At 39.3% G+C, this 19,903-nt stretch overlaps 1 protein-coding gene and 1 long non-coding RNA gene across 5 annotated transcripts in view; one reads left to right on the forward strand and one right to left on the reverse strand.

Moving 5' to 3' along the window:
• LOC111861346 overlaps positions 1-3,617 on the reverse strand; it is a 21,022-nt gene extending 17,405 nt beyond the window's left edge. The window contains exon 1 of one of the 2 annotated variants that reach the window (XR_004512669.1): positions 3,531-3,617. This is a non-coding gene — a long non-coding RNA (uncharacterized LOC111861346). The remainder of the gene's footprint in view (positions 1-3,530) is intronic. The other variant, XR_002842222.2, reaches the window with a different exon arrangement.
• LOC111861345 (collagen alpha-1(IX) chain) overlaps positions 1-19,903 on the forward strand; it is a 215,085-nt gene that overhangs the window by 190,357 nt on the left and 4,825 nt on the right. For all 3 annotated transcript variants that reach the window (XM_033750286.1, XM_033750285.1, XM_023845823.2), the window contains 6 exons: positions 2,608-2,724; positions 3,559-3,759; positions 4,657-4,803; positions 8,245-8,299; positions 12,110-12,211; positions 16,159-16,326. In XM_033750286.1, coding sequence (XP_033606177.1) covers positions 2,608-2,724; positions 3,559-3,759; positions 4,657-4,803; positions 8,245-8,299; positions 12,110-12,211; positions 16,159-16,326 — 790 coding nt within the window. The remainder of the gene's footprint in view (positions 1-2,607; positions 2,725-3,558; positions 3,760-4,656; positions 4,804-8,244; positions 8,300-12,109; positions 12,212-16,158; positions 16,327-19,903) is intronic.

A 19,903-nucleotide genomic window follows, 5' to 3' on the forward strand; every position in this document is an offset into this window, starting at 1 on the left:
CTGTCTCTATACCCTACCGATAAATGGTGCATACTATCAGTCCCGCCGAGCAAGCGAGTTCGGCCACTTGCTTAGCGGTGTCTATAATGCTTCCCCCATCTATCAGAGGCCTTAGAGACTATTGTTGGGTGGGAAACGTCATGGAATTTGTCTCAGTGATCCCCTTTGGGGATATGAGGTTCTTTTACATGCTGTAAAGTTACGACACGGGACACACAGCTTAAAGTCCCTCCCGGAGGACTTGTTCCCTGAATTTTTCCGCCCTTAAAAATTCGACGACCTCCACCAGGTATTTGAACCTGTGTACCACGAGTCATGAGGTGGGAACGTTACCTCTAGACTACGGAGGCTGCTACAGCCACAGGTAACGATAACAATTTAAGTGGTCTACACACTCTCCAAATCATTAATCCAGACTTCAAAGCCTATGTGTCTTCACCAGGTGTTGCTAGGTAACGGCTGCAATAATGGGTATTCCTCTGCTTCCATGCTCATGTCATTGCTGGCTGGCTACCATCTCACAACTACTGTCAGTCAGAGTCAGATTTACTGTATGACTGGCGGTTTGCCTCCAATCAGTTCGACTTGGCCTCAAATCTCTTGTTTCTGCAACTGGACCTTTACAGTCATATTCCTTGTGTAATATCCTCTCTGACAAGATGATGGGTTTGTATCTCATGAATATGCTCGATCTCTGTCAAGTGTACATATTGCATACACAGCTTCCAACAGTTACTCTAATGTTGCATGACATTTTATGGTGTGTTATTGCCTAGTAATGGACTGCATGTTTGTTGATGTGGATGAGTGTTTACCGGCATAGCTAAGGCCTCCTCTTCTATCTTCGGTATCCTGGCTTTCAGACATTACTTCAAATTGCCCCTTCCTTAAGGCTACTCACCCAAAGTAGCCTACAGGCTGTTTCTTCTGCACAGGTATTGTAATGCTGACACCAGATTCCATCATCATTTCTTGCTTTGACCCAGTAATACCTTTGTCTGAATTATCCAAGGTCTTATTGACACACAGGTGTCCTCCTGATGGTCCACCATGGAGTTTGGCCATCATGTCTCACTTTACTCTGAAGGAGGACTTATCTGAGCTATTGCAGATCATGTGTTGGAGGACTCCAGTGGCGCTGCACTGTGCCATCCCTTACTGCAAGGGACTTTCCAATAGGTCCAATATCGCTTGTTCGTGGGGCTATGGTCAGACATTATTTAGTCTTTATTTCTTCTAGAATTGCTGGGTCACTCAACTTTTCCCTCTGAATTGTGGCTGGTTTCCAGCTGTTTGAGGCTATGGCCGCATTGGCTCACACCTGCTTCAGTTCTGCCCATGCCTCTATTTTTGGACAATGAGTACGCTCTTCTTAGCATGGTGTTCGGGAAGGGTGTCAGCATTGCTGTGTTTCCAACCCTGGTGGTGCTTGGAAGTGAAGTTGTATCCTTGGAGATTCTGCATCCAGCAGACCATTTTTCCACTGATTTTCTTATGCCATGTTAGTGCGGAGTGGTTGGTACACAAGCGTAACTGTAAAGGTACTTATGGAAATGTTCTAGCATCCTCACGGTGGCTAGTAATTCCCGGCAGGTGATGCATTGATTTCTCTCTGCCTTGTTCAGCTTCTTTCTGTAGTAGGTTATTACCTGATCGACAAGCAAGTGTGTCGACAGTCATTCATGGGCTGGAATTGGCAGTTAGCCATCAGACTTAAGTTGTATTGTTAGCAGCCACTGCCTGGCCCTAGCTACGACCAGTGACCAAACGGAAGACTTTATGTATGCTGTAGTTGTGGTACTCTATAGAGTGTAAATGAGTGAGACTGTTACACTTATTTGTAGTTACGAGTTACAAGCATTGATTAAATCCAATCATTAAGCCAAACTCTGTGTCTAGTCACAAATGTGACATTATCAGTACTTGAAAACAGCATGTCATTGTTTTTTTTTTTAAATTCGCTTAGTGGGGGGTGAAGTCCAGCGGGGTCTACTAAGCACAGCGGCCACTGGTTGGCCTATTGTACCTGCCCTGGGTGATTATGATGATGGAGAATTTGGTGGAATGAAGATTGGCAGGGGAAACCGAAGTACTCAGGAAAACCTGCCCCAGCACCACTTTGTCCACCACAAATCCCACTTGACCAGACCTGGGATCGAACCCAGTCTGCTGCGGTGGGAAACCAACACGTAACCGCTTCAGCTATGGCGTGGCCATGTCATTGTTTCATGTACTCGTATGTGTCAATGTATCTAGAAAGGTTGAAGTGCTCTTCAGGGTATGCTGAGCTAGAGAACTTCAACTAATAACAATAGTAGAGGCTGATTACAATCTTACAGTACCAGCATGCTTGTGCCACTTGCTTAAATCTTGGCATATGAGAGGAAGTGGGGAGGGGGAGGGTGGACAGATGTAGTGAGTGGACATACTGGGACAAATGGTAGCCAACAATACAGAATGATCTTCATTCTCTAACTGCTCATAACCAACTAAACTGACTCTCCTCTGGTACAGGCAATGAATAAGTTGAAGTAGGAGGACCTTAATCCAATCTTCACACAGATGATCTAAGATTACAATAAAGCTATAATGATGTTTACTCTACAGGGCCAGATAGGCAGCCCTGGAGCAACTGGACTCATTGGTTTGCCTGGTGTGAAGGGAGATAAAGGAGAAAGTGGAGAGCAGGGACCCATAGGACCCAGGGGCTTACCAGGATCCATGGTAAGTGTATTATCCTGTTACACATGTGTAGAAGAACAGGCTTTTCTCTTAGACCATTCAATGATGCAGGACATTTAATCCACAACACATATATAAAATGACAGCCTGCAATTTCCTCTGTTATTTCATACCAGAAGAATACTTCGCATGAAAAACAACAGTTCAAAATAACTTAAATTTACCACTGCACTAGGTGTGCTGTGTACCTTGGATGTCATTGAAGGTATCATGCCTAGCATGCTTGAGGTGTTTGATATGGAAAATTGCTACATGCCATTTTACACATTTGTCACTGCATGCTGCTTATAGCTCTGATTCTGTAAGATTCACAGGTATTCTGCTTTACAGTCACCAGACTGAAAGCAATTTTCTCTTTAAATTACAACTCCATAGGGAGTTCAGATGTCCTAGTCCATCTGTGTTAGAATAAATGTTTGAAAAATAAAGTCTACTCACCTGTTCTATCAACAACTTGATGTACCAACAGAATCAGATAAGGAATCGTATAAGTTCATCACTTACTGAAGGTATATGTATAGAGCTGCCTGTTCATTGCTATTGCTGGTTCTCATTTCCAAAGAAATAAAGAGAAAATTATGAAACATGTGCTCTCACCTCCAATTTTCACTGAAAAATAATTGTGTATTTCAATGTTCTGTAGTTTTGTATGGTAACACAGCATACAAAAACCTTCCTTATTGTAACTGTATTTTTTATTCATGTGTGGGTTCCATCTGTATTTTTTTGAGACCACAAATATTCCACAGTTAAGAAGGGGTACAAAATAATACAGGTTCTACACTAACATTCTTCTACATGTTGTGTACTTTGCAGGGTGTTCCTGGTACTCCTGGTTCCCCTGGACCACCTGGTCTCCCAGGTTTTCAAGGCCTTGCTGGTCCACCTGGTCCCCCAGGCCCTCCTGGACCTCCTGGCGCTGATAGCAGTTATATCCCCAACACAATCACGGCACTGGATGGAAATGGATTGCCTGGTGCAACAGGACCAAGAGGGCCACCTGGACCCCCTGGACTGGTATGTGCCTCTGTAATCCATAAAGTGGACACTTAACCAGAATTAATGTCTGGCTCAGGATAGGGACCAGTGGAGGGCTCTTGTGAACATGGTGATGAACCTTCGGGTTCCATAAAATGCTGTGAAATTCTTGAGTAGCTGCAGAATTGGTGGCTCCTCCGGAAGGGCTCAGCTCCATGAGTAAGTAAGTAAGTAAGTAAGTAAGTGACATCATGCACACGTTGCGTAACACATAGCTGCTCTTTAGTTTCCTCTTCCTCTCTGACTTATACCCACATACTAAAGTTAACTGCTACTTTGCAGTGTGCCACATTAATAAGATATTACATATGGTCCTGCTTGTATCTTTCACTTTGTGCAGTTTCACTATAATGAATTAAATGACAATAAAATACATTTCTCTGAAATCATCCTGTCAACCATAACATTGTTCTGAGTAATAAGTACAACCAAGTATTGGTTTCCCATTTATGTTTTTTCTTAACAACGTTGACATTTTTACAAATATATCCTAGATATGAATCAGAGAATATTTGTACTGACAATGGTAAACATTATTTTTGTCTTTATTAAGCATTTGTTGTTAACTTTCTGTTTATATATACAATATTATATTCCCAATGTTTCTTTTCTGTCATTTTTGCTGATACAGAGAATACACTTTTCCACATAATTCCCATCAGTCTAGATACAAATTTTCATAACCTAAGTAAACTGAATGTTAAAATTTCTGTCTTCTGGGATGTGATGTCATTGAAAGTCAGCCAACGTTTAGAAGGAAAGTATTGCCTCCAAAATATCAGTTGACTTTCAACAGACTACACAGCATTATATCCCACAAGATACCACTGCTGTGAGAATCTAAAATCCTACAAACTGCATATCCATTCATTGCAGCCAGGAGAAAGAGGGGCAGCAGGAGAAAGAGGACCTGAAGGAATGCCAGGTAATATGGGGATTCCTGGTAAAGATGGAGCACCAGGATTGCCAGGTCCACCAGGACAGAGGGGACAATCAGGAATTCATGGTCTTCCAGGGCCACCAGTAAGTTCTGAGATGATAATTGCAGGAACCAATCTTTGAGCACATTATAAGCTTATAGTTTTTCTGTCATATTGTCATTGTCATCATCATTATCATTGTCATGGTCTAGGCCCCATAGTCTGCCTTGCTGAGTATTCATTTCACCGCATTTGTGATCTTCCTGAGTTTCTTCTTCCTGTTTGTTGATATTTCCATGCTATTCTTTGAAGACAGAGCTTTATCGTTCTTTGTAGATGTTCTCTCCATTATTCTCTGTTGCATTATTCATATAAGGATTCTTTAACTTGTGGGATGTCAGTTCTGTTATTTGGAAAGACAACTACATAAATTCCTGATGAATGCTAGCGAAGCTCAGGATGTGTCAGGCTGGCTTGTGTGAACGAGAGCGGTCCTCTGTGTTCAGTAGCTGAGTGACTGTGAGCCGGCCGTAGAGCGGTAATGTTGATGTAGAACTTCCCAGGGGCTGAGGTGACTGCTTTCAAAGTCAGTTGGTGGTGTGGGAACATCACGCATTTCTGCAACGCTCGCTCTTCACATCACTTTTCACCATCACGCGCGCTAACCAATCAGATTGCTTCAAACGATCGCATTTATACTACGCTCGGCGCTAGCCCGCGTCTACACCATTACACGCGCTAGCCAATCAATTCTTCCTCCTCACTTTCAAGTTTTGCTCCACCCCACCGAGCAGTGTATAAAAAGGAGCAGCTTCGAACCGCTAACTTCAGTCCGACTGCAGTCTACGATCAAACCAGCGCTCGGTCTTCGGAGGCATCGGCAGGCCGCGCCAGGCACGACTGCCTCGGCTCTCCGGCTCGCACAACCTGACTCACTGGGGCACCTCGCCTGGACTCGCCGGTGGTCGTGTCTCTGTCCGACTCACTGGGCATCTGGCATAGCCACTGCCTCATGGCTCCTACGACCGCGCTCAACGACTCGCCTTTCACTAGCCATTCACTGTAACTAGCCTTTCTCCTTACCGGCGCGCGCCGCGCTACCTCTCCAATCAAGCATCTCAGCAGCCACAGTCCTTTTCAGGGCCAACAGACTGTTCCGAAGAAGTGGGTTGTCATAGGAGTAATGACAAAGACACACATCCAGAGCCCCACAGTGGCATTGCTGCTAGGAGGGTCCATGTTGCTGTGTGCACTCCAGATTCTGTCAGGAAGTAGCTCACTAGCATGATGTGGTCCACATGTTTTTCCACTGTTGACAGTGGTGCCTGGTCCAGTGGGTGTTGGCACTGCCATGGTCCAGGATTGACTAGTTCTTGCTTCACCTTGCTGGTCAACTAGAAGTTGGTAGTTGACCTGGAGATGCATTGTGGTAGGCTCCCACAAAGTGCTAATTCTTCCCTTATACATCATTTCTAATATGATCAAGCCATTTGTACCCTTTAGCTGCATGCAGGAACTTCATTCCAGGTGACCATACAGTACTTCTGAACTTATGCCTCAATATCCAGTATTTACTCTCACATAATAAGAATGGAATTGACAAAGTCTCGTTAAATTTTAATAGGGCTCTTCTGCTGGCCCTCCCCCCAGTACTTGTCATATCATACAGCATATTGCTTGGTATTTCATCAGTTTTGTTTGTACATGTGCTTCATAATTATAAGACAGATTTCAGCCCAAATAATTGAAGTTTTATACGTGTTTAATACATTACCTTTTATTTTGATCTTACATCCTACCAGGTCCTTCCTTTTGAAGGTCATTACTTACATTTTTCTTGGTGATATTTTGAAGTTATATTCCTATGTTATTTGGTTCAGTTTATGCATTTCATATTATAATTCATTCTCTTTCCTTTTGATAACTGCTCTATAATCAGCAAATAGTACAGTGTAGTGCATTTTTTAATTCCAGTTCCTGTTGGTACCTTTTGGCTTCATTCATCTGTCTTGTCCAAAAAACACTGAATAAATCTGCTGATAGACTGCATCCTTATTGAATATCCTGGTTTGTTTTCATTCTCTTATTGCCAGCTTTGGTCCCTGTGTCTGTGCAGATGAATGTTTTCTTATATAAACTGTTCATAACTTGGACTTTGCCTTGACATTCCATTTCTTGGTAGTATTTCCCAAAATTTTTATCCATGGGCTTGATCAGAAGCTTTCTTGTGGTATGCAAAAACTATATTAATTTCCAAATTATGCTTACACCTTTTATCCACTACCATTTTTAGAGTGAAAACAATCAGTTTGTGATCATCCTTTTCTGAAGCCATTTTTAGCTGTCACTGAATATTGCCTCTATTATGGCACTAAGCTTTTCAGTTATTACTCTTGTATATATTTTGCACCGTGCCGTTCATCTTCTTCTCCTTCTGATTATTATTATGTTATTATTATTACGAAGAGGAAGGGCACAGCGCAATCGTTACTGGCCCTATTGTTGGTTCCCACCCTCCCCTAGATGGACATGGGGTATCCAAGCTAGGAGGACGAAGCTACACTCAGTTCATTGGCTTAGATAAGAACAAAATACAATTTTAAATAAAAAATATATATAACAATACATAAATAACAAATGACACATTTGACCAAGAAAACAAATACAAGCTCATTCAGAACAAAACAATTTCCCGTCGGCACCACTTGTGTCGACACTAGACATATTAGGACGTTAAACACTCAGGCTATACAAACACAAGTCTAATTCTGAAGAATACCAAACCAAATCTAATAACGCGTGTCGCAAGCGTTCAAGCAACGGCTTGCAACCGCGGGCAGTCCTTACCGGCCAGCCAGATAGCACCAAAAGGGAATTTAGAACAAACCCAGCCGAAACCAATATTTTCCACAACAAACCTGCTGGCTAGTAACTTACCTTCCAAGTCGACTTGGTCTACACGACTGCACTGTACAAGTCTCCCCTTCACGAGAGGGTACATGGGACCACGTGACTGATGTCAGGATACTGCATAGTGGGGATGGAATCCGTCAAGGGAAACATGATGACATCATACGTGAGCGAGCTAAACCTTAGAATGGCTCAATTTTGTATCCTGCCATCAGTAAACTTATGTATATTTTGAACAGTCCAATAGATCTTCTTCCACATAGGGTGGCTTTATATTGCAATTATTCATTCATTTGGAATTTCACATTTTGCCTACTACACATTTACAAATTATCCTAGGTGTTTAACTTGTATTTCCCTTCATGTTCAGTCTGACATGTCCCACATTGTACCCTCATCAGGCAAATAATGTTGTCATTCATGTGAGCTACTTTTATCTAAGGTTTAAGGAACATGTTACACATTAAATTAGATCTTTTACTGAAAGATGGTAATTAAAATGTAGGCACATAAGATTAGAAAATATATGCATCAAACTTAATACTTTTTCATAAAGATTGTTTACTGAATGTGAAACAGGCACTAACCTTGTGGTGACAACATATTACTTTAGAAGCTTTTTCTTTTTCACCAGGGACGCAGCTTTACAGAATCTGAACTCAGGGACATATGCGCAGCAGTTCTTCGAGGTAAAAAATCATCTAACTTTCATCCTAAGTCAGTCTGTTGTATATTCAGAGCTAGTTCTTATCTTCTCAGGCAATCAGCTGTGTCAATATTGAATCAAAAATCAAATGTTTCAGAGATCTCCATCCCCATCAGCAGAGTCAAAGTGGGAATGACTGCATGTCACTGATGTAGTCTGTCAAATTGGTGCCTCTTTCTGTTGGTGTAGGAGGGCAGAATCAAACTGTGTGGTCACCCATCAAAATCCAACATATCACTTTGTAGCTTAACCTAATGTCCCTGTTGTCATTTATTTTGTTTAAATTTAACATGCTCTTCTAAGTGTCATCTTGGGATTTTAATGATGAAGACCTAGATAATAACATGCTAAAAAGAAAATAAAATAATTAATAACATGAGCATAAGATTAAAGAGACATGGTGATAGGTTTCATTTGGTTGGGTGACCACACAATTTGATTCTACCCTACAGCTGCATAGTATACCAACAGAAAGAGGCATCCACTTGACAGACTGATATATATCAGCAACATATGTTCATTCACCACATAGAATGTGATGATGAAATTCACTGAATTCTCTGAAATGTTAGTTATTAATTCCGCAATAATGCAGCTGATCACCCAGGAAGATTTTAGCATATTTATTTGCATAAAATATTAAAATCTTACATAGTTCTCATGAAGCTAATTATTCTTAATAGCTGCCATAGCTGTAAACCATATATAACATTCTTCAGAAGTACATCAACTTAATGATTTGGGAATTTTGCACCAGATTTGTCATGATAGTTAATTTGATCATTAGGGACTGATGATAGAGTTATATATTTCTTTTGTGTTATTATTTTCAACCTTTACTCCATTTCATAATGCAGTTTCACTGCTGTTAAACTTGGCTGAAAAACTATTTTGGTGCATTGTGACAGTATCTTTATGTTAAAATGTATGTTTCCAAGGAAGTACTTGCAAATTAAAGTGTAAGTTACAGATTTAAATGCTCATCAAAGTGTGAGTAAGTACTCTGTGTTTATGAAATCCTGGAATGGCAGCCACTGGACTAAACTGCTGCCAAAATTGAATCTTTGTACACAATAACCATAGCATACAGGGTTTGTTTGGATAGTAATGCAATTTGTTTTTTCCCACCGCTCCTCATGGTCGCAGCGCATTTGGACCAGTTGGGAAAGGGGGAAGGGTCTCTTAGCTTCACAACGCTTCCAAGCTCAGCCTGCTCTGAGCTCTGGGAGCGTCAGGATCGCTATTTCCGTGAACCTCCTGTTAGTGCCTGTGTCACAACGCTCAATGGAGAAAACTATCGAACAATGTTACTCATTCAAGTTCTGTGCTAAACTAAACAAAAGCCTTGCCAACACCCACCAAATGATTCAGGAAGCCTACAGGGACTCTGCTCTCTCATATTCTCAAGTCTCCAGGTGGTTGAAGTTGTTTAAAATTGGCCAAGAAGAGGGGGAGGATGACCCCCTCTCTGGACGGCTGTCAACCAGCAAAAGTGACAAAAATGTGTCTCGGTGCCTACACCCAGAAGACGACTTTCTTAATTACATTACTTTCCCAACAAACCCTGTAGTTTCTTATAATCCCTGTACATAAATATAGCATTCAGTGAAGTGTGTGACATGTATGTGGAGATGAATCCTTTAACTTTAATGAATTAATTGAAAACTAAATTTTAGTATCCAAAATTGAAGTAAAGTGCACATTTAAACTGTGCTGTATAGGAATATGGACAGACACAGAAACCAATCATTCAGAGAAGCGAGAAGCTATTTAGATTTTCATTCTGCCCCTCAATTTACATCTATATGAGCACACTGGATATTAAGTTACTTGGCTTTAGTGTTCAGTAATACAGCCAATAAATTATTTCTTTGCCATGCCAGAGGTAGTGTTTACAGGGATAGGGAGTGAGCAACTATACCATTTTATATGATGAGGAAGATGGTTTGGCCAAAATATTTGTCTCCCATTTTTAAAAGACCCTGAGTTTTTCCTTAATTTTTTAAATTTAAGGGTAATAAATCTTAAAATACACTGTAATTGCATACAAAGAAAGAAATGTAAGAAACTACTGTCATTGATGCATAGATCTGGAACTGATATTTTCATATAGGCCAGGGTGAAAAATTCCTGTCATATATTCCTGTATTTTATCTGATACATAACTGACATGTATTGTTTTCCTAACAGGGAAATGATTAAACATTCCAGGAAGGTCTCCTTTGCAGTGTTATATTGTATGGGATAGATACTCTGATGAAAAAAAGCTTTGCTACTGAGAACAAGAGATGGTAGCTTCAGAAAGTTCGGGGACAGAATGATGTTGTGACAGACAGCCTAGAGCCTTTACACACAGTGGAATTATTCACTCCCCATTAGACTAATAGATATGATGGGTCAAAGAGAGCCCAGTGTGTGGAAAGTTTCAAGTTATGGAATGGATCATCTTGACCAGCAGCATAATACAAAATGTTGCCACTGACTGGAATGGTTGATGAAAGAAATGATGCAGATACTTCATATGGTATGTGGAAAACAGATTATGCTCTAGTCCTTGCTGTGTGAGTGACATCACAATTTGAAGGATATTGTATGTTGGAACTTGACCTGCAGACTGATTGTCCTCTAATATTAGAGCATGAGGAGAATATGAGAGAGAAGAGGCAGACTGTGGCCCTGATTACACTTGGGTGGTTTGGGCTACTCCAGGTAAAGTCCTCAGTGTGAGCACAAAGGTGCATTGCATCTGCCAACATATCATACCGTAAATCCTGACCCAAAAAGAATATAATTACCTCATGAGGATCAATGGTGAGCTCTTAATATGTTTACAGTGACTGGACTGTTTCTAGTAGGTCATGGGTGCTTTCTGTACAGTACTCAGTGTACACAGTTCACCATTTGAAATTTACCATCAATGCCAAGAGCCTAAGTTCCAGCACAGTTTCTCGAAAGGGAAGGAGATGATTGATATCTCTTAACTGGCAAGGCATTATGCCCCATGGGTTTATTCTGGAGTATACTCTGTGTAATGGGAGCTGGGATAGCGCAGTCAGTATAGTGACTGGCTATGGGCCCACCCAGCCTCCTATCAAATGGGTACTGGGAGCTCTTTCCCCAGGTGTAAAGTGGCAGGGGCATGAAGCTGACCACTCACCCCCAACCAGTGCCGAAGTCAAGAAAATGTGGAGCTATACATTCACTCCCCCCATACACCTTCATGGTGTAGTGCTTAATTAGTTAAACACAGGAACAATTTTACCTTACTGTGCTTAATAAGGAGAGAAAAAGAGATATGCTCGCTCATCTGTGGGAGACAGTTCACTTTACGTGTTACAAGATGCTTGTGGCCAAAGACTGAATGCTCCTGCATGGCAGTACACCAGCAAATTGGCCACTGCTTGTGTGGCAGCATAGTATTGTAATGCTTCCCCAGTACACCATCCTCTCCTGACCTCACGCTGCATTATTCTTTACCTGTCTCAACAACTGAAGGGCCTATATAGCACAGACATAGGCATCATGTTGATGGCAGTGGAGGCTTACATCCAGATATTGCATTGGAGGAGTTTCTATGTAGTGGCTTCCAGAAATGAAATGAAGAACTCCATTAATGCTGGCAGAAATGTGCAACTACAACAGAACAATATTATAAAGACAGTTATGTACAAGAGTCTCTGGGTGTCCCTGGATTTGAGATGTGGTCCCTGTCTCAGAACTTTCTGAAGCTTCCACATGTAGCTTTTAAGTTAACTTGTGAGAAAATGGTTTAAGTTGCCTTTTCAATGTGTAGACCAGATGAGTGAGTTGGCAGCAACATTAGTTGGGCCCCCTGGTCCCCCTGGAAGAAGCAAGCCTGGCCGACCAGGGCCACCAGGACCTCAGGGATCTTCAGGTTTGATTTTATTTTAGTTTCCCTAGCACAATTCCCAGGCAGTGCACCCTCCACCATCAGCTGCTTACACATTACCACAGTTGACTGTAATAAACATAACCTTATTTGCTTACTCCTTGCTGTGTGCACAGATCGTATGGAGGAATTAGCATCTGGCCTCCGCGGGCCCCCAGGGCCTCCCGGTATAAGCAGACTGGGTAAAGCAGGGCATGCAGGGTCCCCAGGCATCCCAGGTACCTAACCCTTCCATAAAGATACCTGTTGCCCTTACTAATAGCTTCCTCTAAATATTACTCTACTTAATGTATTACAGAGTGCATGACAAAGAATTCTAATTAGAATCAGATAAAAATATTGCTAAATTGTTTGTACATATTAATTTAATCTGGAGTCTTTGTTTCTTAATATTTTTTATATGTCAGTTCTGTAACGTTTCTTCATAAATGTATAATTTCAAGTAACTTATTTATATGAGTGGGGAAGAGCTAGTACAATAATTGAAGAGTCTATCTTCTGGAATATAACATGGTCTAGTCCAATGAAAGTTAATATCAGAAGACTATATCGCCTCCATCTTTGGGGCCGAAGAATAAGCCAAAGCTAGAAACCATCGTGAAGCAGGCAGCAAACAGAGCTCAGCAGCCCTGCACTTCCAGTGGACTAAACAATGTTATGTGCCAGAAGATAGAATTCTTCATAACTACTGCTGTGAGCACCTCAAGTACTAAGTTATATGATAAGCACAATTGATCACTGTGGTCACGGTGCAAGGGCCAAGAGGGCCCACCCCTTGTACATTCAAGTTATATGATAATTGTTTTCAAAATCAAATAGCATGAAGGTGACAGAGAAAACGCCAACTATTCCATTTTTACTGAAGATTTTGTCAGCCAAGTGTTCATACCTGTATTCATATTCTGCATGGGTAAAACACCACTCAAGATGCAACTTGTGATACACCTATTTGCATTGTAATAATGTCATACCAAACACAGAACGCCTGGTAAGCAGTGGCTAAGGAGCTCGGTGTGCCCCAGAGCTAGTTCAGATGTGGTGGCAAAGAAGAAGAATGGAGGGAGGGAAAGGAATTAATGATCCATCATCCTACCTCTAGCCAAGTCACTCTTTCTTTATTATTTATTTTAACTTCAAATTGGGTTTTACCTAGTGGCAGTGGTACTACAATAAGACATAACACACAAAATAACACACCACACAAATAACACACATCACACAAAATAACACAACACTCTCAAAGAAAACACAGCACCCAAAACTACACAGACAATAAAGGACACACTGCACAATGAATACAATGAAAATATAATTCTTGTGAGCTATCCCAGCTAATGGTACTAATTACTGTATCTAATATTTGTTCCATAATCTGAAACAATGGATTCCAGAACAGAAACTCTATTAATCATATCTTCTTGAAATCCGCATCTTGTTGCACTTTGAAACAACCTCCTGCTTCAGCTGTGGAATCTTAACTGCCACTTTCCTTCTGTACTTGCAAGTGCCTTATCAAGGTGCTAATAACTAGATTTTAGCATGCATTTATTAAGAGGTTTACTTATGTTGTGAACATTGTTTAAGGAAAAATAATAAGGAAAAATTCTTCATTTTCAAATGTGAATTATTAAATGTGCAAGCTTACTGCGTGTTGTGATTGTTTTTATTTGCACTTTCATAACTCCAGGTTATCAGATTCTAAATACTTATTATTATAAATACAAATTATTTTAAACTAAATTTAATTGAAATATGATAGTAATTTGTAATGCATCCTGTTTTTCTTACTTGTTATCATTATGAATGCCGTTTAGACTATTAAAAAATTCTGATATGACTAGTAAATATGGGGACATCACATATTAATACTGGAACAGGGCTGTCACAGGTCTATATGCTACCCCAGATCACTTGAAATTCTGTCAACCTCCCAGTTAAAAGCAGATCAATTTTCTTGAAAAGACATCACAATCACAGTTAATAACATAACTTTTCCTAAGTTGCAAATTGTAGTGTAGTTGGTTGAGGCACTATGCTACAAGCTAGAATGTCATGGGTTTGGGTCCTGATGAGGTGGATTTTTTTCAATTTACCTAATTGTTCCAGCCACACTATGACCATGTGGTTGACTCAGCCTCTAAAAGAAATGAGTACCAGGAATTTTTTTTTGGGGGGGGGGTAAAGGAGGGCGGTCACATAATGCTGACAACCTTACCCTTGTTTCCACTAGGGCCCATCAGAAGAGCCCTGTTCTAAATGCTAGAGCCAGAACCTGTTTCATTAAGGTTGTTCTAATATCTGTCAGCTCCAACCATGCAGAGCTGAAGGTTCTCATTATGTGTCCAGTTAGTACCGGGCATAAGCGGCCTCCATACTCTAGGGGTAACGTTCCCACCTCATGACTCAAGGTATGTGGGTTCAAACCCAGCGGAGGTCGTTGAATTTTTAAGGGCGGAAAAATTCGGGGAACAAGTCCTCCGGGAGGGACTTTAAGCCGTGGGTCCTGTGTTGTAGATTTATTGCACATAAAAGATCCTCATGTCTCTAGGAGACCTCTGAGCAAAATTAGGCAAAATGTTTTCTGCCCAAGTAGTTTCCAATGCCTCCGGTAGATGGGGAAGTTATTGGGTACCAATGCCAGTAGAGGGCTGACCTCGCTGGCAGAAAGGGGAGAGTTATCAGGTACCACTGCCAGTAGAGGGCCAACCTCGCTGGCAGAAAGGGGAGATAGTGGGCACCAGTATCGGTAGGGTATGGAGACAGTAGAAATTAAAGGGGGACGTACAATCGACTATTAGTCGCAGTGCATGGGGAAACCCACCCCCTCTATACTGAATAACTGTATAGTACCCGGCATTGAGAAATTATGTGGTAGGAGGATCCCTCCACCTGTTCACATTTCCTACCCATAACATGTCATCTCATTGTACTGTTCCCAGTCAGCAGCCCTGTTACCAATTTACATTATTTCCTATCTAAGCCAATATGCCTCTAGGCCCTTTTGTGAAGAAATTTGACTGCCTCATCCCTGGCATGGCAACCCAATATTTGGAGTACATCTTTGTCAACTACTCCCCCAGCAAATGGTGAAACTGAAATTGCTGGTTCAGGAGTTCAGGAATGAGAAGCGGATTGCTCAGTTCCTCACTGCCAAAGCATTTGCATTTGGCTGGCTGTGAATCCTACCATCTGTGGAGATGGCCTGTATTTGTATATATTTTTGTATTATCTGCCCCACTACTGCTACTGCTGCTGCTACTACTACTACTACTACACTTGTAAGCAATAAAATTTCTAACTCAAATGGTTATCCATGCACTAATGCAGCACAAGATCTGAGGACAGAAAATCTATGTGAGAGGAAAATAGGTTCCAGGACTTATAGCCTCAGGCAGAACCATGATAGAGTAAAGTGAGGTTATGGGTCCAGCAGGGCCCAAGACTGACTGTGCTGGAGAAATTCAGTGGGAATTTACCTGACTGATCAACTGACTTGTAGTTGTATTTCTACATTTACATTCTCTTGATGTTTAAGTATTTATGGATTACAAGTATTTCAGTTAGTGTATATCTGGATATGTAATTCTCTAAAATTTGTTTGCTTACATATATGTTTTCATAAATATATTATTTATGTTTTTGTTGCCCTTGATTTAGTTTCTCTCCACAACCACCTATTTATATAGTTGCCAGAAAGGAGTACATCATAAATGAAGACCTGAACTCCTTTACCTAAAAACTGATGGCTTTGAGTAAAATAATTCTGCTGCTATTCTGACTCTCTGACCCCATCCAAATGACATAAATGATAACTTAAATCATACTGTGGTATGCATGTAGAGCTAGAAACCTCATTTATTTACTCTATGATCATGCCAAGATTTTCACTAGCTTTTACTTGAGGGATGTATATGAGATATATCTGTGTGCAGGTGATCCTGGACCACCTGGACTGCAAGGTGAGAGAGGCTTCACAGGGCTGCCTGGTGTGCCAGGACCCCCTGGTCATTCTGGTGCACCAGGAGAACGGGGTGATAAAGGGGATAGGGGACCAGAAGGAATCGGCATTGAGGGGCCTATGGGACCACGAGGATTACCAGGTATGGCCCTAAATCTATTTTACACGACATTTACAAATACCAATCAGAATGGCAAATAAATCATCTAATAATAATAATAATAATAATAATANGTCGCTTATTATCTCCATGGAATATGGCTTTAGATTCCTTCTCTGAAACACATTGAATGAGGCAGAGCTAAAATCATGATTCTAACAGAAAATTAGACAACCGAGCATTCACAAAGCAATTGAAATGCTATCAAAATGCTGGTATTTATCAGTTTATCATGCTGTTTATAAGGGTCTCAATTGGGTTCTGCCTGAGCCTCTTGAATCCAATCTACATGCACACATTTTGTTTTGAAAATTCTTTTCATATTATCTTTTATAGCTGTGTCTCACAAATGGTTACTTTCCTTCAGGTTGTGCAAGCAAAATGGGACTTGCATTTCTCATGGTCCCCGCATATGCCACTCTCTAACTGATATCAGCCACCTTGAATTGATAATACTAATAACATTTGGTTTGGAACACAAATTACATTAAACTCATAATTATGCACTTTGACAAATATTCTCATATGGTTCTGAAATTATGTTGAGAAGAAATAAGCATTAACCAAATTTTATGAGGTATTCTCCTGCACATATAGAAAACCACAAAATAATCTCTCTGGCATCAGTCCATTATATCAGTTTTTTAGACTTTCAGAGAATAAGAGTCATGTGTGCTAATCCACTGTCAGAGAAAGAGTGGGCAAACTTCTAGGATGTAGCCATGAAAGAGAGTCAATATTCTTATGCAGAACAGAGTACAGAAGACAACTCTGAATCTGATAAAAATTACTGAGCTGATAACTTTTCATTTCTTGAGTCACAGATGTGTTTTCTAGTAAATCAAGTTTATCATGCTGGCTATATCTTGTCCATCTTGAGTTGTAAGGACTTGGCAAAATGTATTGGATACAATTTATAAGAATGTACTAGACAAGAGATGTACCCAGACGCATAGCATTTACGTACAAATTTTGAATATTGAAGGGAAGTCCACTAACAATCCACAAGCTATCGCAAGTGCATTTAATGAATATTTCCTTTCATTAGCTGAGAAAACATATTCCAATAATAATAATAATAATAATAATAATCCAATATACTATCTGTCTCGTGCCTTTAACAATTCATTTCCAAATATCAATCTCAAATTCTCAACAAGGAAGGAAATTGAAAACATTATTAAATCCCTTAAGCCCAAAAATTCACATGGATATGATGAAATCTCTACCAAATTACTTAAAGCAAGCTCTGTTTACATCAGTTCACCCTTGAATCATCTATGTAATAAATCTTTATCATCAGGTACTTTTCCTCAACGCTTAAAATACGCTGTAATGAAACCACTTTTTAAAAAAGGAGAGAGAAAATGCATCTCTAATTACAGACCAATATCCATATTGACTTCATTCTCAAAAGTCTTTGAAAAAGTTATGTATAATAGACTACTTGAACACTTAAATTCTAACAACATATTAGTCAAAGAGCAATTTGGATTTAGGAAAGACCTAACAACAGAAAAAGCAACCTATGAACTAACTAACGATATTTTAAGTGCTCTCAATGACAGATTAATTGTGGGAGGGATTTTCTGTGATCTAGCAAAAGCTTTCGATTGTGTTAATCATGATATCTTACTATCGAAATTAAATTTCTATGGAATAACTGGCAAAGCTAATGAATGGATCAAATCATACCTCAAAAACAGGTATCAAAGAGTTGAAATAAATAATAAAAACTCCAGTCATAATGCATTTTCAAACTGGGGAATTATAAAGCACGGTGTTCCACAAGGATCAATTTTAGGTCCCTTACTTTTTCTTCTCTACATAAATGATCTATCTAAAACCATCAACAATAAATCTAAACCAATTCTATATGCAGATGACACTAGTATAATATTTAAGAACTCTAAATTTGAAAACTTTAAAAATGACATAAATATTGTATTTGAAGCCTTAAACAGATGGTTCGAAGCCAATTTACTCTCATTAAATTTTGATAAAACCCATTACATATCATTCACAACTAAAAACAACCACCAAATTGATCTGGACATCAGTTATGCCAACAAATTAATCTGTAAAGTACTTGATACAAAATTCCTTGGAATACATGTAGACAGTACACTGTCTTGGAAAATACATATTGAACAAATTATACCTAAATTAAATGCAGCTTGCTATGCGATGAGATCAATTAAGCCTTTTATGTCACAGGAAACATTGAAGATGGTTTACCATGCCTACTTTCATTCTATTATGAACTATGGATTAATATTTTGGGGGAACTCTTCACATAGTGTAATAATTTTTAAAATACAAAAGAATATAATAAGAATCATTACAGGATGTAGAAGTAGAGATTCATGTAGAGAATTATTTAAGAAATTAAAAATTCTACCGCTTCAATCGCAATACATATTATCGCTTCTCCTATTTGTTGTTTACAACAAAGATAAATTCAAATTAAATTCTGATGTCTATAACATGAATACTAGACAAAAATATAACTTCCACCTACCCTCATCAACTTTATCAGTATATCAAAAAGGAGTCTACTTTACTGGCATAAAAGTGTTCAACAATCTGCCACAAAGTATTAAAAACTTGGGCAATGATACTAAAAAGTTTAAATCAGAGTTAAAGAATTATCTACATGCTCATTCCTTCTACTCTTTAGATGAATACTTCAATGTAAATAGAGAATGATGTAAAATTAAGTTATATTAATTTTTAAGCTAAAATTGCCTGTACTTATGTATGTAACCTTTTGACATGTTCTGTATCCAAAGGTACTAACCTGCTTAGGATTTATAGAATGTAAATAAATTCAATTCAATTTCCTGTGTAATTATATATGCAAAATTCATGTTACTGAAGTTGTTTGCTTCAACTATGTTTAATTTATGTAAAAATATAAATTCTGTGAATTTGATTTGTTTCATTCTGGTCCGTCACACTAACAATACCATGAGAAGTTAAACAGTTACATCTAGTGTGACTGGTGAAGATTTTTCTTATTTCAATTATTTATGCCCTTACATGTTTCGATCTTCAGAGACCATCATCAGAGAGACACCTTTACATCAATACAGTTGGAAGTTACTATTACAATATATGTTCTGAACGTTAAAATATATACATATAATATTAACAATATACAATTGGGTATAAAATCTGAAGTATTTACAACTACAGCAGCTGTTCCAGTACATTAAAATATTTGTAATTGGTTTGTTAATATTGTATTGGAATTTATAAACCAAGTAGGTTTATACAAACCTACAAACAAACACATACAGGACAACATCAAAGAACCCTCTTCTCAAGAATGACAAGGCGGCACATGTTCGGCCCCCATCAAGAGAAATAATAAGAAAGACGACATGAACCTACTTGGTTTATAAATTCCAATAAAATCTTAACAAACCAATTACAAATATTTTAATGTATTGGAACAGCCGCTGCAGTTATAAAAATTTCAGATTTTATACCCAATTATGTATATTATATGTATATATTCTAACGTTCAGAACATATATTGTAATAGTAACTTCCT

Source organism: Cryptotermes secundus, unplaced genomic scaffold (genome assembly GCF_002891405.2).
Source record: "Cryptotermes secundus unplaced genomic scaffold, Csec_1.0 scaffold268, whole genome shotgun sequence".
Taxonomy (NCBI): Eukaryota; Metazoa; Arthropoda; class Insecta; order Blattodea; family Kalotermitidae; genus Cryptotermes; species Cryptotermes secundus.